This window comes from Folsomia candida, unplaced genomic scaffold (assembly GCF_002217175.1).
Source record: "Folsomia candida strain VU population unplaced genomic scaffold, ASM221717v1 Fcan01_Sc033, whole genome shotgun sequence".
Taxonomy (NCBI): domain Eukaryota; kingdom Metazoa; phylum Arthropoda; class Collembola; order Entomobryomorpha; family Isotomidae; genus Folsomia; species Folsomia candida.
The window spans coordinates 969,502-994,862 of record NW_019091225.1 but is presented as its reverse complement, the minus strand read 5'-3'; the positions used below and the strand labels follow the sequence as shown (position 1 = coordinate 994,862).

Here is a 25,361-nt window from a genome sequence, read left to right as displayed (position 1 = left end):
ATTTCCGGTTCGTTTCCCAATCCACATACTTTCCTAACCACAAGACCAAGATAGATATGAGCTGTACCAATAACCTAACCTGTCACACCACGTAATGGATACGTGTGTTTACGCAGAACTTCCTCTCCATCCATCCATCCACATTATTACTAAATATGTATGTACGTACCCAAAACTGCGTAAAAAGAAATCGATCCATTATTAGGCAGGCAAAGGAGAGGAAAAATTCCCTAAATATTATCGTCTCTCCAAGTCCATTCTAGTACAATAATACCTTGGCTCAATTTTTTTCTAGCTGTGGCGCAGTGTGATCTCGTATGTCCTCATAAATGACAAGATCCCTTAACTTGACTCGGCTCAGACGTTGATGGAGTGGAGATAATACGAGGATAATGGACGACACGATGGTTATTGGTTCGTCTCGGTGTCTTGTCTCATTTCATTTAATTCTGCGTATGGAGTCAGTCGAGAGGCAAGTGGATGGATGATTATTAAAAACTAAACATCATCGATTAACCAAGTTTTTTTTCCTGCTCTGTGTACACACAATTTTCCCAAGAGATTCAGCAGATTCACATTTTCCACCGCCCAGCCCAGCCTTAAAATTATTAATCCTCCTGCCTTTATCTGACGATCTGCAGTGTCTGTACGTACATACATTTGAAACGTCGTACCTCCCAAGACACACCAATTATTATGGTTAAGCATATAATGGCAGAAACAGTGACGTCGTGGTACGGAAGACAATCAATCATTCCAGATTTTAATTTGCATGTACATACACATCCAATCCATCAAGTTATTAATGTAATGATATAATCACATTAATATTCATGCAGTATGGGATTAAAAATCGCAATCATCATTAGTCTCGAGTCGAGAAAAAGACGGGATTATGTAAAGTTTGAGAGATATCGTGAAGTGAAAGTGTGGGACAAATTGTTCTCATAATGCATAAGTCATGTTTTCAAGACGTGTAAATATGTCAACTATCGTAATCTCAGTCAGCTAGATGACGAATCTTTTTCCGCTGAATTTCGATTAATTGATATTTGCATACAACAGAGAGGTTTGTCCTCATTATTCACAACGGAAAAATACAAATCTATCCCTAATTTCCGTAATAAATAATATCGTTGTGAACTTATGTACGTAGTTCATAATCATTGTGAAGAATCTTTAAATTGAATCACAAGCTGTGACCTTCGTCCTCCCAAAGAAATTATCTATCTTATTATGTAATCTTCTCAACAGTTGAGAAAAGTAATTCGTCATTGGATTAAATTACAGGACAGGTAATGCAAGGCGAGGGTGAGACTGTGGTGATGTCCATATTGCAACTTACTTGTCAAACTCATCTCCATTTCCACCTGTGCATATTGCCTACTGAGAACCATCTCACCTTGCTTGCGTATGTACTTACTCGACAAATATGGAAATGGATGCCGAGATGTCCAAAGCCAAAACTGTTTGGACAGTTCTTGGTTAGAAAAAGAATTGAAATTCAATACCCTGTTCTTTGTGAGTGAATAATTTTTGCGACGAAGGAAGACGAGCCTAAACCCATCTCAAAGCTATTAATTTTGGTAGTCAAACAGTCAAACATTATTGCGAAATGTTAAAAGGTTAAACCTTTTCTTTTGTTGGGCTGTTATGTAGACATCAGCCCCGCATAAGTAAGGAAGGATTAGCCAATTATGTATGTTGTGATGTTAACCTCGCAAAAGTAAAATGTAAAATCTCATCTCCTCAATATGTATTTCGCACATACATCCTTTGTATACTTACCGCCACTTTGTGTCGTCGTGCAAAACTCAAATTGGCAATTTCTGCAGGATACGTATATATGTATGTATGTATGAGGTAATTCAGTCAGGTATTATGGTGGCATATATGACGGCATGTACGTGAGATGGCATTTTAAATTGAGCTTCTTTAAATATAAAACTTAATCAGCAAACAATAACTGCCATAGTGTAAAAGTAATGTAATAATAAAGTTGTACGTATGAATTTTGTGGTATGCCCACATACATAAATAATCCTTGTAATATGGCTCCCTCCTCCTTACAAGAACAAAAAACATATCTGTATCCTTATGGTTTAGCAAACAAACGGTGCAGAATTGTACTATATACTTTCAATACTCGTGAACCAACCAAGGAGGGAACTTTTCGCATGCTTTTTGCACAGTTTGTCGTCCAGCCGCATAAAACTTACTCTCGAAACAATAAACATATCGAAAGCATCAATAAACAGCAATTAAGAGGCAAAACTGCCTCTGGAGTGGAAAAAATGAAAACAGTTGGCATCAAACCGTTTTTGACAATGAAGAACAAACTCGTGCATCTACCTACATACGCTCCCCTATGCATTTGACGACTTCTTTGTACCAGAAGACTGAACAACATGTTGCTAAACACCTTACAGGTTTCTTTCCCTCGCAAAGTTGCGACCGTTTCGCAAATCCTTCATACAAGGGATCACATCCATCCGAAAAGACATGTGGGTTATTATTCTTTCTTACCTGTGTATAAAAATGAAAAGTCCACAAGTTTTTCGCATGATTGGCTCAACAAAAGCCAACCCATACCCTAAAGCTGGAAAATAATTGCCATAAAATATCATAACGTGTGACTTCACCTGGTAAGTATTCAGGCTGCTGGTGCTGTTTACTGTCAGTTAGTTAACAAGCACAAGACAACTGCGCAAAATATTCTTTATCGCTAAAGGAAAGAAAGAAGGAGCACCTTGACTTTATCACAATTGCTTTACTGCCTTTTTACTCGATTACGTTATGCAGCTTCCAATCCAGTTAAATAAGTAAGACAAAAGTAAAAAAAATTATTATTTAGTTTACCGGCTTATTTACATTTCACGAAGTTGCTAATAATTCTCTCTTTCTGTCTGTTTGCCTACTGCATTCAGTGAAATCGCGTGCATGCATCTGCCCAAATTTTAAGATTTGGTAAGCAATTCGTTTAATGAATGAAACACGCAAGGTTCCAATCTGACTTTTGCTGAATATAATTTACAACTTATTATGACGATAGATCAGAGAATTGTATGTATTAACAAACTGCATAAGTGGTTGTAAAAGCGAAAATGCAAATTGCCGATGAGTACTTGTATATTTACTTCTGCAAGTTCTTTCTATACTGCACGGCGTGGATGATAATGACCAAAAATTGACAGATAATCCCACCTGCAATTCATTCATTTCCCTTTATGTAATTATCTATTGTCCACTTATTTACCAGCAGCAGCAACTTGTTGCGACTTTCAATTTATCGACAAGCAGGGAGTAGACAACAACAACGCAACGCGTAGAGTAAAAAAAACAAAGGAAAGTTACAAGGTGCATTTGAATAGTTGATAATAATAAAAATAAAAATAAAACTGACCAGCCCATTCACTCGGGGTGATCATTGTCTTTGTCTTAAAGGCACACAAAGAAAGAGCAACTAACTAGTTTAATTTGCTACAACTTTTCACAAAGGATGTTAATGAACTAGTACAATATTTTATGCCAGCCGCAGCGTACCACATTAAAATTAAAACAATTACTAATTCCGTTTAAAATTTAAACAGTTAATAACTCATTTCAAAATTGACGAGCTGTTGTTGTTATTAATTCGGAACAAAAATACAAACTCGCTTAAATTATCTGCAGTTTAATAATCTGCTGACATTTTTATGACCTAATTAAACAACCAGAACCGCATCTCATCCAAAACAACGTCAATCGAAAACGGATCTGCTTACAAAACATTTTTACCGATGTGCTGATTTTTCGTGTTTGATATGTTTGACGCATTTTTGCAACCAAGGCCATATTTACATATTTATATGCATTTGAAAATGGTCCAAAAACTGTGTCGTCAGTCTGCAAAAGATGCACGTTATGCGAAATGCATATACCAGGCGAGTATATGTACATTTGACGAAAGAATTATCATTTTCTGCGACCAAAGTCCAGGTCAGATGTATAGCGGATAATGGACAGCTTTACAGAATCTTTCTTTCACGGTATCGTGTCATGATCTGTTAATGTCTTTTCGCAAAGAAATAAGCGGCTGTCAAACAACGTTTATATATTCTTTTCTGTCTTTTAGTGCTTATCCTTATTTATTCTCATCTTGCAATTTCACGCATTCGCAATTATTCTACGACTGGTGAGCATCATGAAGTGAAACAAAGAGGAAAAGACTGTTACTGCTCCTGCCATAAATATGCGAACCGACTATGTATGTCGTGCCTATGTATGCAATATGTATGCTGACCAGTCGTCGTCGTAATACGCTAACATACAACGTTGTTGTTTCTTTATGTATGTACATCCAAAATAAAAGATTGGCTTGATTCGATGCATTACAAATTACAACTGGTGATGCAAAGCAACATTAAAAAATTTCAATGTTATTTGAAGGATATTGTTGTTTTTATGTGGGTCCACACTCTCGGCTATTCACATATCCAAATATGATTCTGATGGGATTGTTATTATAGAAGGAATACAATTATCATTCTCTATAATCCATTTAGAGCGTGGCTGGTTATATGTAGCTGGCCGTGTATCGTGTCATATTAAACGGATTACGGCATGCAATTGGGAGACGAGCACTTTTTAAGGAGATGACGATGTTGATGATGATGAGTGACCTTGTCCCATCTAAGATTTATCTATTCAAGCAGAAGACAGAACGGAATGCGATTTGGCACACAAAATATAGACTCGCGAGATTCTTATAATTCTTAAAAAATTATAGGCAATAATAACTAAATAACAGAGTGCAGCCAAGAAATATGAAAGCATTCATTTTGAAGGAAGAAATACAGATATAAAATATCTTTAAAATATTGCCACTTGCTGCGATAACAAGTTGAATATTTCCAATTTCAGTTTGAGTTCATAAACAAAACGGATTACGTAGGTTTTCCAGATGTGTAACAGACAGACCTTAAACTTCCAGTCATGAAAATGCAATTCCGTCCTGAATTTATAGACCATTATGCAATTGGATGAAAACAAATAATGACGGATAATAGGACGAGATCATCGGAGACCAAAGTTCGGGAAACATTTTATCCAACGTAAATAAAACGAAGCGTACGTACTCACGTATGTATCGCCGAAACCGACACAGACAAAGAGCTAAAGCCATAAAATTGTCAGATTTAGACATTAATATGCATTAAAGATGTGCACTTCTGTCCTAAATCTTCTTCTCCTGCGAGATGCAATCCATGTTCATAAAATGATTTCCGGATGGAACGAAATCATGAAATCTGAGTCCACTGTTTATCCACGAAGAGAGTAATAATGATTATTAGTCCCGAAACGACCACAAGTTGTACATAACAAGTAAATAGCTTAATGAAGAAGAGGAGTTAATCCACAACCGAACAAAAAGTGGTATTCGTGTGATTCAGGATGCATTGCGATGAACAAAGTGCACCAAATAAATTTATTACGCATTTTATTACCCTTTGTACACGGCGGAAAATTTTTTCCTGGGCGTCATGCATGCAACCGAGGAGGATATTACTTATGATATATCGATATGATGCAATTTATGTATTTAGTAATGTCGACGAAGCTACTACTCAAAGCGCCTGGAATTCTACGTATTAAGTATTACGCTCTTGAAAATTTTAAATGCTACATCATGCATATCCCTTATTTATGCGAGTCTGCAGTCTGTTCTGTTGGTGGACCAAATTTCGAACCCAGTTCCTCCATCTCGCCATGAAATGTTGAGCATGTGCCACGAATTCAAATGATCGTAATCATAAATTGTAGAGTGTACATGTGTGAGGGAGGAGAGGATAGTTTCCATACGTGACGCTATTAAGTGGTGTAAAAATAAATAGCAGAAGATGAAAGTATCCTCAACCAAGTATTGTTTCCCGTCAACATACATATTATTATTTCATATCCATTATTCTTATAATACATTCCGATAAGTCGTGACTCTCTTTAAAGTGTGTAATGTGATGTACTCTTGCTTTTTCATGTTATGTAAATAGTCAATAATAACCCACAACAATCCATCCACCTCGCCACCAACCAACCAACAAACCGTCCACAATAAAAGAATGGATAAAACTTATCATTTTTATTTCTCGTCCTAACAATAACCCGCAGTTAATGGGACGTTATGCAGGAATTGGTGTACGACATGGGACGTGTAATGGCAAATGAGTCGTATTTATTGTGCAGATGTGTAATAGATATTTTCATGTGTGCTGGTATGAATGTCCTATTTTTATCTTGCACATTAGTAAATAAATGACTTCATATGTGGATGATCAAACATGACATTTTTTGTTAATTATGTACAATGGGTGTCGAAAGTGGATTTTATTTTTGCAAATTGTCACCTCACCTCTTCCACCAGCATATATTTACATATTAACCTCGACCCTTTCTTGAGGTTATTCATGTTTTGAGCACAATTGACAATTAATTTTGATGCCTACATACACACGTCGTCGTCAGCTATTCACAAGTTCGACAAGTGGTACACATGCGAGCTAGAGAGAGAATAATTATTGTACATTTACTTACTGGGCGAGTGCTGTGTTGTGGCCTTGTAATTAATATATCTTTCACAATTAAGCAGTTATACGCAGCTATTACATGGAGCGATAAATATTAAGACGACGACGTTAACAACAAACGCATCACATTTCATTTGATATGCCTGCCAAGTAGTAAAAGATGACTGATCTCATGCGGTATATGCACATAATGAAACCACGTCGTGATTATTTTTCCACATTTTCAGCCTAATTTTAGACTTACACGCTCTTAACTTAACTCGGACTAATTTTCGCATATTACTTTAACACACGTCACCTTCATGTAAGACTTCAAGGATTAAGCCGGCACAATGAAAAATTCCTTTTTTGGACGTCAAAGCGATCAGTGTGCTTGTAATCATCATTACTTTTCATTATTTACTCAAAGGGGTTGCTCGATTGATTGAACAGGTTGCATAAGAGAGTTGAAAAATAGTCGTAAAATTGATCCCAATCATTGGCAATAAATACATCATTGTAAATTTGTGTGTAACAAATGTCACTTGTTGTTCACGATTGCAAAATGAGATTAGAGCATCGAAATCGACGTGGTGTAAAAGGATTTCAATTTACTATAGACAGATCTATGTACATAGTTTATTGACGAGATAGATTGTACTTTGAGATATAATCGGTGCCAATCCAAAACCCATATGTTTAAATTATAGGCAGTTAAATAAAAAATGTAAAAGTAAATTGCGAGGCGACGACTGTTGACTAATTTCAATGTGTTAAGATCATGTCGTTCTAACGTGTCAGAGTGGAAAATTATGCAACTCCTGACAAAATATTTTTACAAATTATATACAAACAACGCGAAGACCGTCATATTTGTTTTTTTACAAGCTACTTTAATTTTTAAATGCGGTCACAGAAATATGAAACCAGATGGGAATATAGATTTTTACGAGGCAACGCAGTAGCACCAAGAAGAAATTTGAAGCCTATGTAACAGAAATCACAAGCAAAAATGGAATTGTGCTTTGGAATGAGTTATGATGTTTCGACGAGATTAAAAGAGTCAAAAATCCAGTTGCAACTTTACGAGCAAGCAGAATAACAGTTCAACTCTACGCATACAAATTCTTAGACTGCGGAAACTCTTGTAGAATAAGTCACAAAATGAAATGATGACAGAACAAATTTACCCGTTGATTATGTCAGATTTGTCATTTACATTCTTGATCCTGGTCCAAAAAACGGGATGCATGTGTAATACATTAACACGCTAAAGTGCAAATACTCGCTGGTTCCTTCGCGTAGAATTAATATTATGAAAAGTTGTTGGTTTCATTTCAATTGGACAGGAATGATCCACTTTACACGAATTCTACTCTCTCTCACTCTCGATCTCCAGCAGGAAAATCCGCAAAACGTGTCCAAACTGATCAAACTTTCGCCCATTGTGTAATAACCGTGGTGCGACGAGGATGACAATTACGCAACTTGCGTAGAGAACACAACACATTTGCATTCTTTCCGCTAAAGAGGGCAATTCCGACTTGGAATTTCAAACACCTTAAATGATACTTCTCCCCTTTAGCTGCGGCGACAAAATGGTATCACGTCAAGTCACGGACCATGTATTCTCCCACAATTCCTGGTTTAGTTGCTTGTGGTCCTGGAAACCATGCCTTTTCCTGTTCACCTTCATTTCCGACCGACTTTTGACGCACCTCCTACGTGCAAATGGAGAATGTTGCTTGGCATGCTTTTCATCAAACGGCAGAGTAAAGAAGAAAGGCCAAGGATATGGCGGCGTTCAGGATGTCGTTGTAGCGTCAATTGAGAAAGAAAGCCTAGAGAGAGAGACACAGCAGAGAGCACTAAATTTTACCACTATCATCATTGTCGTATCACAAACCAACCACAAGTGGCACATCCATTAAATTGTAGAATTTGAATTTCCATTTTACGATGAACTACTACGACTCGTAGTGAGTGTGAGAATGCCCATTTTTGTATTCATGACATTACGCTGAGCAAACCTCCAAATCTCCAGCCAGTCACAAGTTCAGTTTTGACATGTCTGTGCAGACGAAGAGATGACGACGATGAACGACAACGAGTAGTTATTATCTCTACTATTGCGAGGGGGCTTTTATTCAGCAGGCAAGGCGACATACTTATCCTTAGACCTGCGAAAATGTAACTGGATCTTGAAGAATTAATGGGGAAAAGGCGCACAAAAAGTGTTACATTTTTCACTGGGCGACCGACCGCCTTAGTCATCTCATCAGTTATGTAATGTAACATCAATTTTCGTCAACACAAAATGAATATTATCTACTCAACATTATGACTTGCAAGTAATTTCACTCGAGTCAAAAATACAAAGAAATCTCGCTGTGTGGTTGGCCTGCCCAGTGTCAAATTTAAAATCAGAATGCACATCACATCCATTTTTCATCAAGTTCTGAAAAAAATGAGAGTTGCTCGTCTAATGCATATCAAAAATTATATACGACGACCTGCATCTTAAATAAATATGTATTTATATCACTATTTTTGAACTGCATGGATGGAAAATATGTATTTTTTGTAAATATGTCACAGTTTCATTTCATACATGAACCGAATTTCCAGTTTCATGTTCAGCTCTTCTGTTTAGTGCATCAAGTAAGTAAAACATGAAAAATAAATGTGGTCCATCCATAAATAATAGTAATCCACTCAACAGTAGGTGCAGCAGTAGTACAAAAAGTAGTGGCAATCATTTTATCTTTATTTAAATTCAACTGTCCATTTCAAGATCCACTTCTGGCTCTTCAAATTCTTGAGTGAGTTTAAAGAAGGAGAGATAAAACATGAATGTTTACAAATTCTTGTCTTATTTTTAGCTTCTTAATGTCCAACTAAATGTCAGAGTAAATCAAGCCGTATCACGAAATTGTTTCACCTAAAAAAACTTATATACAAAACATATCTTGTAATGACATGTACAACTTTTTCAGTCGAAGGATTTTACTAAATTTGCAATTTTCATCTGTATAAAATTAAGTCCATCATAAATACCTTTTCAACCAACTTCTCCGAAGGCTAATGAAAATTGCAGGTGCTCGCTAATTCTTAAACAAAGTGCAAAGAACTGCCAAAGTAGGATGCACTGTACACCACCTCTGCTCATGATTTAAATCTGCAAGTTAATTAAATTAACAACAACATCTCCAACAACTACCTGTGTAACTTCAACTTCATGCCACCCATGCTGTCTTGGTCTGTTAAAAAAGTTATGAGGTTTCATACAAAAGTTAAGAAAATCACCCGCAGAACCAATCACCCTGAAGGGCTGATGCCTGATTGTGAAACAATACACATCTATTACCGAGAAGAAAATTATTTCCTAACTTTTACATATGTAGTCTCCGCTTTTTTTGCAAACTTAATGATGGGCCGCCGAAAACCTTAACTTTTTTTACCAAGTCTGGACAAGAAGTTCGAAACCTCGCCTCCTCCACAAAATAAATAAGTGGGTACATTGCACCACAAGGAATATTATAAGATAAGTATTTATTGAAACAATCTGTACAACCTGGGAAAAATTAGTATGTACTAACTTAAATATATCTGTCTGCACTTGTAATCATAAGATTGATCACATCGTTCCAGAAAAATTGCTGAACCCTCGCCAAATGGAGTTTTACCAAGTTTTCGGAGCAAAACTATGCACCTTCGCAGTTTGTTTACTTACCTAAAATATAGGAGATTCGGAGGAAACGATGCAACAAAGTTGCACCCATTATATTTTGCAACATAAAATTAAATTGGGATGAGATCTCAATATAAATTCCCTCGCGTGGTTTTGTCACTTTCTCTCTGAATAGCAAATTAGACCAGCCACAGTCGAACCACGTCCGATGTCATTCATTTTTTGGCAAAGTTTTTTAATCAGGCTTAATTAAAGGGATGCAGAAAACAATGGGGGGTCCATCCACCTCTCATTATACGACAAACCACAGCTCAACCAGTGCATGCAAAAATTCCATAATAATGCGGCGACTACTATGCAAACTGTCAACTTTCCTTATATGAAGATTGTCGCATATGTGTGTAAGAGACCATCAGGATATCATGCATTCGTAACGACGGACCATTATCAGACCAGGGATGTACGTATGACTTGAGCCAATTCATACATCACAATTTACGATCCATTTCCTCCAATTAAATGCTCCACTGACGATGAGTTTCTCATCTCCTTCTGGTAGTTGAACTAACTAACCAAGTAAGTAATTAAGTTAACAAAGACAATAACGTACGGCACGCAAATGGGTGGCTGGGGAGGGATTGAAAATTGAGTTCTTGGTGAATATGGGATAATAAAACGAGCTTTGAACCTCCAACCTACATAAATAGTGTAAAGCTCGGTCACTGCCTATTTATTGGCAAACATTACTTTGTCTCACTTTTACTTTTCGGATAAAAAGACGTGCTTTCCGGGTCTGGAGAAGAAGATATCCTCGAGAGGGGTCAATTGGTGGGGATAAAATATTTAGAAAAACGTGGAATTATATATCTTCGTATGTACATACCTGCAAAAACGGCGGATACGAGCATTTCTTATTCCTCCATTCAAATCCAACTGCCCACAAAGGTCTAATTCAAGGGTGCATGTCTACCAAGCGAGTGAATTAGTCTCAATCTTTCATTCGCGGAAGAACACACAGACGTCGAAGTATTGTTCGAGTAGAAGAAATTGTGGAGAGCCAAGTCTCTGAAAAATTAATGGCTTGTTTTCATTCAGCGAGATAGGAAACCTCCACGACTGCGAATACAAATTGATTTGGCCAACAATTTGTAACACAAACTACGCTCGCACACGAATCTGTTAAACCTTGAGAGAGGCGGAATTGTTGTGGTGGTTAACTATAAATTTCGTTTATGTAATGGAATAACGGAAAACTATCTAGCAGCTATTAAACCACGTACGTAAACTGCAATGATTCACTTTGTTGTTCACTCTCGTTTTTCTTACAAATGCACCAACAAAAGTTGCAAGTCGCCTTGAATGGTCGGTAAATTGTGCTCCTTTCAGTTAATTTTATTGGCTTCTCGTCTTAATCAATTGGCCACAATTTAAGGTGTATCTATATATATGTCCACTTGTCATGCAAAAAAAGTCACCACTGCAACAATGTCATGTTCCTATTAGCGATTCTCAACTTTCCATCCTTTTTCCACCAATTTCCAAGACACAGTTTCATTCGAATTAATTTGCATGAATCACTGCTCTGTATGTATTTAAACCGTCTCACAAATCCAACTTCCTCCTGCTTTCTCTGGAGAATTGAACCATGAATGACTTTTGAGGAGATGATGAACTTTTAGTTATTAAACCACTAACCAACCAACCCATGCCACTGATCAGATTAATATCTACTTCCGCTCTTCACACGGCAAACTCAACCACATAAATCATTAGTAGCGTTACCACCAAACCACGCCAAAAATCTTCCAAAGTTTCTGTAATCTGCGCCTCATTAACAGATGCACTACAGATTAGAGCTCCTTCTGTCTTGGTCAGTTTGGTTTATTAAAAAATCTATGAGGTGAAAGAGAGGAGGAGGACAAAAGTTTGTGTGAGACAAAGGTGAGGTGTGCGTCTGATGAGACTTTATTGAAGACTGAAAGACGAGAATTTCTTGTTACACACACCAACCAACCCATAGCCCCATGAAACATTTACCAGGAGCATGCAGAAGACGAGCACCACAAATACAAATGTGCTTCATACTTTTACATGAGAAACTTTTTCCATTTGGATCACACACTACAACTTCACTTGCAAGTCTGCTTCTTCTTCGCCCAACTTCTTTTTTGTTCCACACTTGCTCATCTCGTATTATTGCATTTGGTCGACCAGGTCTGGTTGTTGGGGTCTCACATTCTGCCTTATGCTGTGTAAAGCCTGACCCTTTCTGGATGCCAGTATTATTACGTATTTAAGCTCGTATTGCTTCTGCCTTGCTTAAAAAAGAAACATAAACATTATCCCTCTTAAAACCGGGACGATGGATAAAAGCAACCCCATCCGAACTTATTAAGCAAGATTTTTTTACAAGGGGAAATATGACGAGAGGAAGATTAAACTGGACTTGTTCCCATAATAATGATTATATTGACACTGAATAGAATGATTTGTAAGCTGGAGGAATAAATGCTGGTTAATTTGCCTAAACTCGGGTGATTGATGCGATGAAGAAATTGTTTGTGGGGAGTAAATCCGTTAGAAACAGACATTTTTAAGGTGGATGGATATCGTCATGAAATATATGGAATGTTGAAACCTGGGATTTAAATATCACACCGTTGCTGCAATAATGAACCACTACTATAAAGTACATATATTTTAGGGGACCGTGAATAAGTAGGTGTTACATTGTTGCATGTTTAATTTTAATGGGATGCGATGAGAGAGACACCAGATTCATGTATGTATGCATGATTTACAGCATTGTTAATTTTAACCCTATTCATAATTTGGATTTACATATTAGAGGAGTGAGGAGGGGGTTACATACAATCCTGAGTCAGAGAGATCTCCATATTTTGTATAATTTCGACAACTTCCTCTATTTAAGGTTTCAAAATAAGTGTAGAAGACATTTACTGAAAAATTCTGAGAAGGAACGATGCCAGAATACTAAACAAAATCTTCGTCAGTGTGTAAAATTCGAGACGAGGAAATGTCGAGTGTTTCAATTCAATTTATTTTCTTATTTTAATTTAATTTAAACATATTAAAGAAATGATGATGATATGATGGGCGGCTTGTAAATTCGTTCTTCTTAAAAAAATGAGAGAATTCGTATAAAAAGAATTTGACTAATTTAAACGAAAACTCATATTACAACTTGTTCAAAAGCATATTCATTATTATTACACGCCCAATAAACGAGTCATCATATGCCTATTCAAAGGGTATGAATGTGTATAATAAATGGGTTAAATTTCATTTCCTATTTTTCTAAAAAAACTACTCTGCATGCAAAAAAGAAAACAATTTTCTAGAAATTCATACAGAATTCGGCATCTTCCATCTTTCTCTAGTAATGCAAAATTAATATCGTTTCCTTCGTTCGTTGTTCCCTGCAACGGGATAGAATTTGAAGTTGGTTGGTTGGAAATGAAGACAGACTGGGAATGAAATGAAACATGATGAGGAAAATGAGCTTGTGGCCTACATAAGGCTCCAACAAAACCCAAGGGACGGAAGGAAAGATCCCAACTTTATACTACTTTTGGTGGTTTAGTTACTTGTGCTTCAGGCCCCATCCGTCTCACCAAGATGAAGATCCAGTTAAATGTAAAGTTTACATTGTAAACCAGAAGAAGAAGAAGGAAGTTTACGGTTTTCTTACATATATTTTTCCTTCCAGCGTAATGAAATGTGCGTTGGAAATACTACAATGACTTCAATACCACTTGTACATAAGTAACCACCGTGTACAATATATATATAAACAACATGAGGAAGAAAGAAAGACGATTTGTTCAGAGTAGTTGAACACAAGTGTAGCAAACGTAAAAAAGGTCAAGTTGCGTAGGCTTATACATTTAATTACATATGGATTGAAGTTCTACACCCTTAGAACTAAGCAAGGGCAAGATCAGGATGCTATTTATAACCTAAAATTAAAATTAATTAATTAATTAATTAATTAATTAATTAATTAATTAAAATTTGTCACCGACATTTCAATGACGCTACTATTTTTCTTTGTGAGGGTTTCCAGCTATATTCCAATCTTAAGAAAAGTAAAGTCCAGTTGCAACGATGCAGACTTTAACTGGAGATTTGTTTCACTAAAAGCAATGCATTGTATTGACCAACATCTGCAAGATGTTATAGTTAACAGTTGGTACTAAATCCGGTTAATCCTTAACCAGAAGGAAGGATTTCCGGTTGCATACAAATACGCAATCCAACTTGTCACTAGCCTGTACGACAGTTGTACACCATATTTTTCATCTCATATTAATCTCACAATCTCACTCACAAGATCAGACACCTATTTACACATCTGTAATAGTATGTATTTTTTGTGTGTTAGATAACATGTAAAACAAACTACAATGGAATTTTCTGTCACGTAATGATTAATTAATTGATATAATGGGATATAATATTTATATGTATGTAGACATGCAAGCTTTGATTTATTTCATGACACGATTTTAAGTTGAACTTTTCAACCAAAATTTTGTAATTTTTAACTGGACCAGATCGGTGCATATTTTGAAAAAAATAAAATTGAGACATTTACAAGTATGCGGTTGCTATTCCTCTCCAACTCCTCCTTCTGAACCGGACGGACCTTCTTCACCTCCGCCGGGAGACATGCTTGATCCGCCCGACGGCTCAAATTGCTCAAGTTTCTTCTTCAGGGCCTCATTTTCCTCCTCAAGCTGAGCAGACTAAATAAATAATAATTAGAGCAATTAACGCCTTAGTCATAGTCATATATTCTAATTAAAATTAGACTATAAAAATTTACCTTTTTCCGTAAGTCATTGATCTCCAGTTGAAGTGATTCCATCTCGGCCTTCATGGGAACACCGGAAGCGAGCCGTTCCAAAAAGTACTCGACAGCATTTCCAGGACGTTCGGGTTCTTCGTAGAGGGAAACAAGGACCTTGGTCAAGCTGTCCATCACTCCTGATTTCTCCAGGTAGCGCTTGAACTCGTCACGTTTTGACTCTGGCTGTATGTAAAAAAGTGAAAGTGAGTATTTATGCAATAGGGTTTACAAAAGGAGGTCGTTGATGTACCCGATCGTACCTTCAAATTGGTTGCCATTTTGAGTTTGAAGAAGTGGACCTTAAAATATTTGAAACTGATTTGAAACAGTCGGGAAGTTTTCAAGTGTGAGAGGATTTTTTTTGCTACATTTTGACATGAAAATGAAACTTTTGACCATATTTATTTCGAAATAATTTCTATAACTACAAAGGTGAAGGTCATTGACCCCTTCAGGCACCATCTTTTTCTTCATCTTTTGATCTGCAGCAGCAGTACGACTCGTACTGTACGAGTACGAATTGCATTTATATTTTAATTAGTAAATATTTTCTAATTACTACATCGTACATAACTTAAATGGCGTTTATAAACATTTGTAAAGTACAAATTATAATTTCCATCTTACTATACAAATCCATAATATTATTTCCATCTTGAGTTTAGGTGTGTGAAATGATTGTAATCTCTCTTATCAAGCTGATAATAAACTTCTCGCTCAGCATCGCTCGGCCATCTTGAATTCCTTTCTTTGTTCACTGCCCCAGTGTTCAAAAGTAAGAGGGCTGATGATAAGTGGCAGCGAGCGATGTGTTGTTTTGTTACCGGCATTCATTCGTTATCCATCGTCTTCTCGCTCTCGCTCTCTTTCAATCCTCCAGTCTTCACCTTATCAGCCATATGCAAATTAGACAAAATTTGTTTACGTGTATTCATCCCCATGTTAAAACAAGAGTGTCGATCAAATTCCTCCGATCTTATCTGATTTTATTATCTGGTTGGCTTATGTTTATTCTAAAATAGGTAGACGACGACTTCAATCCTGCATTTTTTGGACCCATTCCTTGCCTGCCATTCGTTTCAGTCAGAATGAGTGATCCCTCCAAAGCAGTCGTGCTTTATCGTGGTAGAAGAAACAGCAACGCCGAGAACATTCCTCCACCTTCTCGTCCAAGTTCACCCTTTGACCAACCCCACCGAAGTCGTGGTTCTCGACCCCACACGCTACACTTGCAGTATATCACTCCCCCCTTCGTTTTCGAATACTTTTCCAACCCAAACGTCACCGTCTTCATCGCAGCTAGAGGTAAGGGAGAGTTTATTGATTTTAAAAAGGTGTACAATTGTTCCAAAATATCATATTAATATTACTTTGCATTGGAAATTAGTGATGTATACTCCACCTTATCCTGGATTCTCCCAAGACAATGGGGGTGGCGGCTACGGACATCACTTACCGAATGGATACATTCCATCGCCGTCAGCAGCATCATCTTCTGCGTCCTCGCTGTTTTCGAGCTCCCAGTCGTCGCAATCATCCCATCGTGCGGCAAATCGGCTCCACCAGCCTAATAATTTCAATGGATCATCAGCAGTCGCGACGCAGGGATCAGCCCCCTATGCTCATTCAACACCTGTAGTTGATAATTCTGAGAACAATCGCTCGCAGCAAACCATTCCCCAAGACAATCAATGGCCACAACAGCAACCGTGGTATCAGGCACCACTTCAACATTATCAGCAACCAATGTTTGGACAAGGACCTATATTTGGTCACCAGGACCAGCAGCAACAACATGGCCACCATGGTCATGCAATGATGCCGCAAAATCAGTACCAATCTCCAGGTGCAAATAATCCCAGCTATCACTTTCATTTTGGAAGCCCTGGCTCATACGATGTCAACTTTGCTCATAACAATGCCAAGTATGAATAAGACAAATTAATTGATGCAAATCCAACAAGTGCTAACGATATGACTAAAAAACAGTAGACTCATTTAGTTTTGTTTTTGTATTTTTTTTATTCAAATGTTAAAGGGTTTAATGAATATGTAATTAAGATATTTTTAGGAAGAGTAATATACAGAGTTATTTATTAGTTATACGGTCAACCATCCGACTTTACGAGGTTTGACTTTAGCAGTTTAACCCCACCAAGAAGAATCAATATTATTTATATATGTTGTAGTAATAATGCAAATAATTATACTATAACTATAATAATTACACACAAGTTTCAACAAATGTTTATCATTTTTGTATTTAATACCAATGTTTTTCGAGAAATTATTATTGACAAATAAACCAATCATGAAAAATATATCACTTCTTTATTTCATTTCAGTAATATTTCAATGAATAAAAATCCGTAGCAAATTTCGAGCACATGTAGCATGGAGCATATGTATGATTTTTTTTGCATACGACGACAATAAGAATGCGAACTTGTAAAAGCTAAAATAAAATGTGATGTGTTGTAAAAACTATGATATCACACAAAGGCCAGACTCCTCCTTCTTTCCTTGCTTGGGTGGACAGTTTTTAAACTTACGGCCAGACTCGAAAAATTCATGAAGGCGCGGTTTCAGATATTTCATTTCCTCAGGGGACATAACTTCTGCGTTACTACATTTATTATTACTATCACTAGGTTCGGGACTACGCGGTACAACAGTCGTCGTTGGGGATTTGGGGGAGGTGGATCCTTTCTCGGGAGTTGGGGACGCTGCACCTGCTGCAGCTGGGTCTTCGGGTTTGGGATCTTTGGAGGAGGGGGATTTGGCTGAAATGTCCAATCCGGATATATTGATTCGCATCTTGGTGGGAGGGACAATAATAGGGACATATACTGCAAATTGTAAAAAAGAAATTCATTGTAAATGATGTAAATCATAGAATTTTTATAACATAAACTCTATTTGTGGATTATACTCACCTTCCTGATGAAGATTTCCATCAATTGAGGTCATTTGATGAAGGGATCGAGGGGGAGGCCCATCACACTCGTCAACAGAATCATCCTCCCCAGTAAGATCAATTGGGTCCTGGTCAGAGGATAATTCCACAATAGGAGTCGGCATTGCCATCAGGTTGGGAGTGCTAACAACATCGTCAGGTACGTCATCATAATCATCGGGGGGCTCAATTTTGATTTTCGGAAAATCAAACTCCATGCTCTTATAAACAATTCGTTTTTCATCAACCTGCTCTGGAGACTCGGACCGTTCCCTTATATTTCCCAAATTCAGAGCAAACCCAAAAACCCCACCACTCGAGTCCTCAGAAATACCAGGTAACAAATTAGACGATGAATCATCATTTACAACAATTGGGGAGGAAATAGGTCTACTAATAATAGAATAATTAAGGACAGGAAGTCTATCAGCGTTAGATAATACATCATCACTAGTAGATTCGGTAGCAGTAGCAGTAGTGTTAATTTCTTCAGGACCGATTTCAATTTCTTTATTTTTTTCATTGTCATTATTTTCGTCCTCTTTCTCTCCTTCACCCTCATCATCTACATCATCTATATCCATTACTTCTACTAATACTTCCTTTTTTCCTTCTTTCAAAATCAACACTTCGTCGTCATCGTCCTCAAGCTGTGGAGGAAGAGGTGATGCTTCTTGTGGTGGAGGTGACGAGTCTTGCTGTGATGCTTGTTCCGTGACTTCCTCTGTCCCGTTCTGCACATCATCCACGGTCACGCTGGATATTTCATCAACTTGCATTGCTTCCTCTGTCATCATTGAGGAATTAATATAATCCTGAGGAAAATAATACAAAACAAGGTTATAGTCATGTATCAAGTATGGTAAAAAATACATAATATACACAAGTAAATATTATAAATAACTAAAATAAATTGTTGCGTCACTTGCCTGATGACAAATATAATGATAAACTTTATCTTCTCCTTCCGTTGAATCTACAACGGCGTTTCTCAGTCTCCATTCCTCTTTATCCTGGTCGTAGTACGATTCAAAGTTCTCGCCACATTGAGGACAAACAGACCCTGTATGACTAGACGCCGGCACTGAGCATTCCTCAGGAGAAACTATACCACCAGGACTTTGTGTCGTGGCGTCAGCGTCCCCTTGAGTTTCGAACATGCTGGCAGCTATTACAAATCATAATTGTATTACAACATTATAAAACTAATAATACGTAACGTGATAATGCACATAATCACAAATAACCAATATATTAAACTGTACAAATGTAATTACCTCGTTCTTCTATATCCTCAATCTCTTCGAAAAGTATCCATTCGGGCAATTTGTAGTACCAGGCACGTCGTTGAGGTTTCTTTGCTCCGGTGTCTTCCTTTTCTTTTCGACTACGAGCATTGCGACGAAAGTGCCAATCCAGATGCTGCTCATATCTGCAATGAATAAAAAAGGTGAAATTGGTTAGTATCTATCTGACTTTACATATGTCAAACCATGTTACTTATCAATCAACCAATGAGATTATACTTACTTTGCATTTTGATCTGGTGGAAATCTTAGTCCACACGTCGCACACTGTTTCCCCACCCAGAGTTGGTTGATCAACCCTTGTCGCCTTTCTTTAAAATAATTTTTCTCCTCCGAGACTAGAAGCACATCAACTGTTGGGAGAGGGGGCGGGGGCGTAGCCTGCACCGGTGCCATCATCATCTTCTTGTGATTATTCCTTTGAAACTTTTGGTATTTCTGATACTTGGAAATCGCACTTTCTTTGGGAGGATCGTTCAGCACCACTTTCGCTTCTTCCACTACCTCCGCCTTTATTTCTGCGCCGGCTTCTTTAGCAGCAGGTTCACTACTTGTTGCGGGCAAGAGGCCGAGACTGACGGCTTGTTCAAGAAGAGATGACACATCTAAGATACCCAAGGCTGGAGGGTCATTTTCATTTAATGGAGCACGTTGTTGTTCACCATTATCATTATTATTGGGTGATTCGTGGATAAATGGATTAAAAGGATCTCGGGCCATTCTCTGTTGTTGGTCGTGACCATGAGGGGGGAAGATGGGAGTGGGATTGTTGCCAAGATTGTTGTTGATGGCGAATGGGAAATTTCGCATCTCCATTAGTTGATGCTGCTGCTGATCACCCATCATGTTATGTTGCTCCATAAAACCACCACGCCCTCCTCCACCTCGACCTCGACTGCCTCGTTGTCCACGCCCACCACGCCGTAGAGCTTTATTAAAGTGTCCTGCAAAAAAATTAATGTTTTACTTATATCAAGTGAACATAGATAATTGATAAAAATACTAAACAAAAAGGACAACTAACCTGATCTCTCATTCATAATACGTAATTCCATCTCAGTTGGATTTGGAATAAAGTGCCCTTGATCTAGAGCAGCTTCAAATGGATTTGGACCAATCGGACCTCGTGGTGGAGGAGCTAGACCCCATTGATCACCAATATGTTGGTTCATTCGTGGATGATTGGGTAGCCAAGGACCTACATTTATTATCTTAACTGATTTAACAGTTCGTAAAATCAAAAATGACTTCAAGTCTTACCGTCTCGATCCGCTGGACGCATTTCTCTTTCAATTGGTGGTTGACGGGGAAAATCTAAGGCTTCTTCAAATGGATTTGGACCTCGTGGACCGGGACGAAGAAGGGGTGGGGGTGGGCCCCATTGTTGTTGATCTGCTCCTCCGCGCATCATCATCCTTGGGTGATCGGGTCCCCACGGCGTCGGGTGTGGTCCACCTGCAGGACCCATCCAGTTTCCACAAGGGGTCTGCCTTAGATCAACGTCCTCGCGACCAAATAAACTTCTAAAGAAGAATCATTACATTATCAAAACCGGAATTTATGACTTCACGTGACACAAACCTTTAAAAGCTTATTATATAAAAATCTAATAATAAATCACTCATACAATATTACAAGTATAGTATACATAAATTATTAATTACACAAGTCGTAACTAATGATAAGTTACAAAAAATACGAGTGTAATGTATAAATTACATTTTTGGAATGTAGGAATGACCAAACCCAATCACTTATTTATTCTCTCGGGTTTTCGTGGCTTTGAATTTCTTATGCAAACGAAGAATAAAATCGACAATTTGAATATCATCGTAAAGAAGTGAAAATAAATAATGGGGCGGAAAACAAGAGTTGGCAGTATATGCAGATTGAAATTATTTTAATAATTTTCGCAAGAAGAGCCAACCACATGAGGCAGAAGAAACGCATGGCAGTTTCCATTTGATGGGGTTTGTGCAAGGAATGAAAATGCTGCGATTTATACATGTACAACTTGTTAATATGTAATGTAAGAATGTCAAATGAGGGGTGGCGACATCAGATTAAACTGGGCTCAGTTTGCATTGAATAAACGGAAATGTGCAGAGATGAGTTGAAGAAAACCGAGACTGATCGTATGCATTTTATACTCTCAGTTTACAAAACAGAGCTTGTAACAACTTACAACATTGTATGCAGGCAATCAGAGCGTCAACTCTATTAAGTGCTAACTATAGTAGATAGGTAGGTAATTATATTACGGAGATTAGATAAAAAGTATCACAAAATATATCACAGAGGTTTTGACCAGTTCATACGAACGCAAATAGTCGACTAGGTTTTGAAGAGATTTTAACTAACACAACGAGGACGAAGCACACTTTTGGTTGGAAAAATGCTTAAATAATACCCTTTCTTTTAAACATTAATATAAAAGTCGCACAAGAGGAAGCAAAGTCTAACTAAAAATTGGTCTAAATTGGATGATCAATATTGCTGGCTAATCAATAGGAAGATATCACAACAACAACATCAACTCACTCATAATTATTATTATAAAAAAATACTTTGCAAAAGATAAAAATTTATGTACTCGACTATCACGTTTCCGTTTCCTGCGAGGCGAGGTTTCTTCGGAAGAGATTCATTATTTTGACAGTTATTGGGCGAATCATCCTGCTGCTGCATGTCCGTGTCACCGCCACGACGTCCGTGGAATCGCAAATCCACATCGATGGTATTAGTATTGTTGCTGGAGGGATCTTCAGCAGATGAGATTTGCATTTGTTGTTGCTGTTGTGGGGGGATTTTATTCTCATCGTCGTCCATATCAATTCCTTGCGTCTTTCTATAGTTCCTTTTTAGAACGGCGGAACGACGAGCACGAAAATTATTTTCATGTTCTTGCGCCTTTATCACAGCACTTTTCTTGGCATGCTGTTTAGACGTGGAGGATCGCTTATCCTCCCCGCCGTCTCTGTTGTGATCATTTCCTCCTCTGGTAGTTTTGGAAGCTTTTGATTCTTTACTTGAAGATCTATTGTGCTTCCTTCGGGGAGATTTTTCTTCACTTTCTTCACCTTTACGCGATATTGGCAAAAGATCCTCCAGTCCACTGCTACCACTGTTGGACTTTTTGTGATGTGATTTAGGGGAACGGTGATGACGAGGGCTGCTGCTGCTAGAGTTATGATCGCTTACTTCCTCTTTAATGATGGCGATAGGACGGGTAGGACTTTTACTAGTTGACTTTGACATGGATCGCTTATTCTCATGGTCGTCCTTGTTGTAGTTTCTTCGTACTTTATGGTCTTTCGAGTCTTTGCTGGACGAAGTGGAGGACGTTCTTTTCCCCCGTGATCCACTTCTATCTCGTTCCCCTCTGTGATTTTCGCGTTCCTTGTCCTTTGTTCTATCTTTGGACGAGTCTTTATCAGCTTCCCATTTATTTTTCTCCATTTTGACGGGTGGAGCAGGTACTAGAGATTGAAGAGCTACTTGTACTTGAACAGGCTGTGGTGGGGTTGAAGGATGAGCACCTGTCTTCACAATGTTGGCAGCAGCATTGGAGAGGAGTTGATGAGCAATGTAGGTTTTACTTTTCGCCTTTTCTGCTTGACCCAGTAACTAAAAACAAATAGAAAAAGAGATACAATATTAGCACATTTTAACTCTAAGGGCAATAGGCACAGTGACCGTGGAAGCTGTAGGGACATCTGGGGGCATTAGCACTCTAGGATAGTGGAAGGAAGGGTTTACAATATGGGCAGATGCAATGGACATTGTCCCTCTTTCCTCACGCTTCCTTCCGCGGCCACTGAATAGGTAAGCGACATGAAGGAAAGTAGCAAACAGTTAATTCAAACTCACCAATTTCTCCTGTTTAACTGTAGACTGGATCTCCTCCAGTCTTTTCGACTCCAAGGCTGACTTAGTTTGCATTAATTCAAGCTCAATTTTCTTTTGTTGCAGTTCCAACAGCTCTTTTCGTTTCTGTAACAATGTTTCGCGCAAATGAACTTCATCCACATCTTCTGGAACGGGACCAATGTCGAGGAGACTGGCGGTTTCAACGACCCCAGCAACGACAGGTGACACTTTTGGTGGTAATGTTTTAATAGCCTATAAATGACAATAATCATAGTTAGTTACAAGTGGTAACACTTACATCAGAGAATTATGCACACAGCAACTAAAAAAGAAATCAAATAAACTGGTTACCGGAGTTGTGGTGTTGAGAAATTTAGGATTAACGTGAATACTGCTCGTGTTGCTTGGGGGTGGGGCTGAAATGGGCCAGTTCTTATCGAACTGATGACACCTTACATCAATCGCGTATAATTTTCTTTGAGGGAAATGGTCGTTCCACGTCTGACGTAACTTGAACATTTGTAGCTTCACTTTATCATCAACCTAAAATTTAAAAAAAGTATCAAGGTCAAAGAAAAGTATTACTACATATATTTTATATTTTAACTCGAATATGAAATCTGTAAGCAATAAAATAATACTAAAGCTTAGTATTACAGTTGTTTTAGTCTAAAACAATTATAATTTACTACTTTTAAGAAGTTTAGTATTATTTTTCATATACTTGAAGCATTATTAATTGTCATAAAATAACGACCATGCCATAAAATCATAATCGATCATGCACACAACCTATAGACAATATGCAATACAAAGTTTGAATTGAAGGTCAACTAACCAACCAATCAAACTCAACTATTATTATAAACTATGAAATATTAGGATGTACTAAATCAATAAATCAATAAAATAAACAAAACGCTGTTCTACATACTTTGTATACCTTTTCAAACACTCCACAAAAGGTTGACACAATATTCTGAGTGAACAAGCTTGGATATTCCTGTCCAACATTTTTAACAATGGAATCGATCAAGTAGAGCACGGGTAGTTTCAAACTGGGTTGAACCTGTAATTACCAACATGATTAAAAAAAATGATTACAAAATATAGCTCAAGTTGACCTCGAAATTATTCCCATTTTACAAATACGAATATTCTATGTCGCATTTACTTACCGAGTTCAAATGTCCTTCAATCGTCCTCACTACGATGGGGGCCTGTCTCAGAAAATCCTCCGCCATCATTGTCAACACGTTTATCATGGGTTTTGAATTAATCTTCAATTCGATCAACAGCCCTTCAAACTGCGTCACAGCGTCCTCCTCAATGGCTGATAAATTGGTCATTTTCTTTTCTAGCGCCATGACCCCGTCGAAAAATCGGCTTTCGCCGTTAGCTTGCAAACAAGACGTCGTCACGGCGGCCTATGCTCCGGGGTGGGCGGGGGGTGAGGCCCCACACACAATCCGGAAACAACTAAGAAATGATAACCTTCACTCTCGTAGATTGTCGTGATGATGAATGATGATGCTGATTACATTAACGTCCTCTAGTTTCTATTATTAACTTTTGTCACACAATTAATTAGTAACTTTCTACAATATCTCTAAACTATTGGGTGATGACGAGTAACGTTTCCGTGTGGGTGTTTTGCACTACGCTTTCTAAAGGTGACGTGGCCACTCCTGTTGCTGAGTGAAAGGAAGAAGAAGAAGAGAAAATTTAAGAAACTTATTATTATTTAAAACTTAATTAGTCGAGAAGGCAACGAACGAACAGAAGAAGAGCACAGCAGCCAACAGCTTTCTATTCACTGAATTTTCTTTTTGTCCGTCCTCACCTAAAACAGGTCGAGACTGAAGAATACTTTTTTTAGCAGGTTTTCAAGTCGTACATAGCGACTGACGTTCTCATGTGATGATGATGCTTGCTAGTGGCATTGCAAGATGCGACTCCTTCGTTGGATTGGCTAACCTCGCGTCGGGCTGTGCGTGTCAACGTGTGGTTAAAATTATGAGCCTATTTTTAACTTTTCTCCGAATTTTGTGACCCTTTTGGCAACATTAGTTAAAGAGGCGTAAAGTTGACAAGGAAGAAGTGAAGGGTCCCTCGGGTGAAT

The 25,361-nt window shown here is 37.8% G+C and overlaps 4 protein-coding genes across 7 annotated transcripts in view; 1 reads left to right on the top strand and 3 right to left on the bottom strand.

Annotated features, from left to right (window-relative positions):
* LOC110860684 overlaps nucleotides 1–12,196 on the bottom strand; it is a 50,955-nt gene extending 38,759 nt beyond the window's left edge. Inside the window, exon 1 of the mRNA XM_035860506.1 lies at nucleotides 11,117–12,196. The gene's annotated coding sequence lies outside the window, so the exon portion shown is untranslated. The remainder of the gene's footprint in view (nucleotides 1–11,116) is intronic.
* A 2,525-nt stretch (nucleotides 12,197–14,721) lies between these two features.
* On the bottom strand, nucleotides 14,722–15,474 carry LOC110860637 (c-Myc-binding protein). The gene is made up of 3 exons (XM_022109713.2): nucleotides 15,367–15,474; nucleotides 15,083–15,289; nucleotides 14,722–15,002 (listed from the first exon to the last, which is right to left on the bottom strand). The coding sequence occupies exons 1-3, from the start codon at nucleotides 15,382–15,384 to the stop codon at nucleotides 14,865–14,867; spliced, it is 363 nt and encodes a 120-aa protein (XP_021965405.1). The 5' UTR covers nucleotides 15,385–15,474; the 3' UTR covers nucleotides 14,722–14,864.
* On the top strand, nucleotides 15,372–17,333 carry LOC110860719 (protein hunchback). Of its 3 annotated transcripts, none has more exons than XM_035860441.1 (3): nucleotides 15,372–15,452; nucleotides 16,129–16,411; nucleotides 16,494–17,333. In XM_035860441.1, exons 2-3 carry the CDS (start codon nucleotides 16,195–16,197, stop codon nucleotides 17,039–17,041), a joined length of 765 nt encoding a protein of 254 aa, XP_035716334.1. In that variant the 5' UTR covers nucleotides 15,372–15,452; nucleotides 16,129–16,194; the 3' UTR covers nucleotides 17,042–17,333. The 3 variants fall into 3 exon arrangements, with proteins under 3 accessions (XP_035716334.1, XP_035716333.1, XP_021965507.1); XM_035860440.1 differs by lacking the exon at nucleotides 15,372–15,452 and adding an exon at nucleotides 15,676–15,771; XM_022109815.2 differs by lacking the exon at nucleotides 15,372–15,452 and having other exon boundaries at nucleotides 16,039–16,411.
* Nucleotides 17,334–17,415: 82 nt separating this feature from the next.
* Nucleotides 17,416–25,106, bottom strand: LOC110860718 (pre-mRNA cleavage complex 2 protein Pcf11). 2 transcript variants are annotated; one of them, XM_022109812.2, is made up of 12 exons: nucleotides 24,418–25,106; nucleotides 24,174–24,308; nucleotides 23,591–23,782; nucleotides 23,240–23,491; nucleotides 21,963–22,996; nucleotides 20,630–20,892; nucleotides 20,394–20,567; nucleotides 19,593–20,313; nucleotides 19,340–19,494; nucleotides 18,992–19,230; nucleotides 18,043–18,877; nucleotides 17,416–17,955 (listed from the first exon to the last, which is right to left on the bottom strand). In XM_022109812.2, exons 1-12 carry the CDS (start codon nucleotides 24,604–24,606, stop codon nucleotides 17,591–17,593), a joined length of 4,554 nt encoding a protein of 1,517 aa, XP_021965504.1. In that variant the 5' UTR covers nucleotides 24,607–25,106; the 3' UTR covers nucleotides 17,416–17,590. The 2 variants fall into 2 exon arrangements, with proteins under 2 accessions (XP_021965504.1, XP_021965506.1); XM_022109814.2 differs by having other exon boundaries at nucleotides 24,183–24,308.
* Nucleotides 25,107–25,361: the final 255 nt, after the last annotated feature.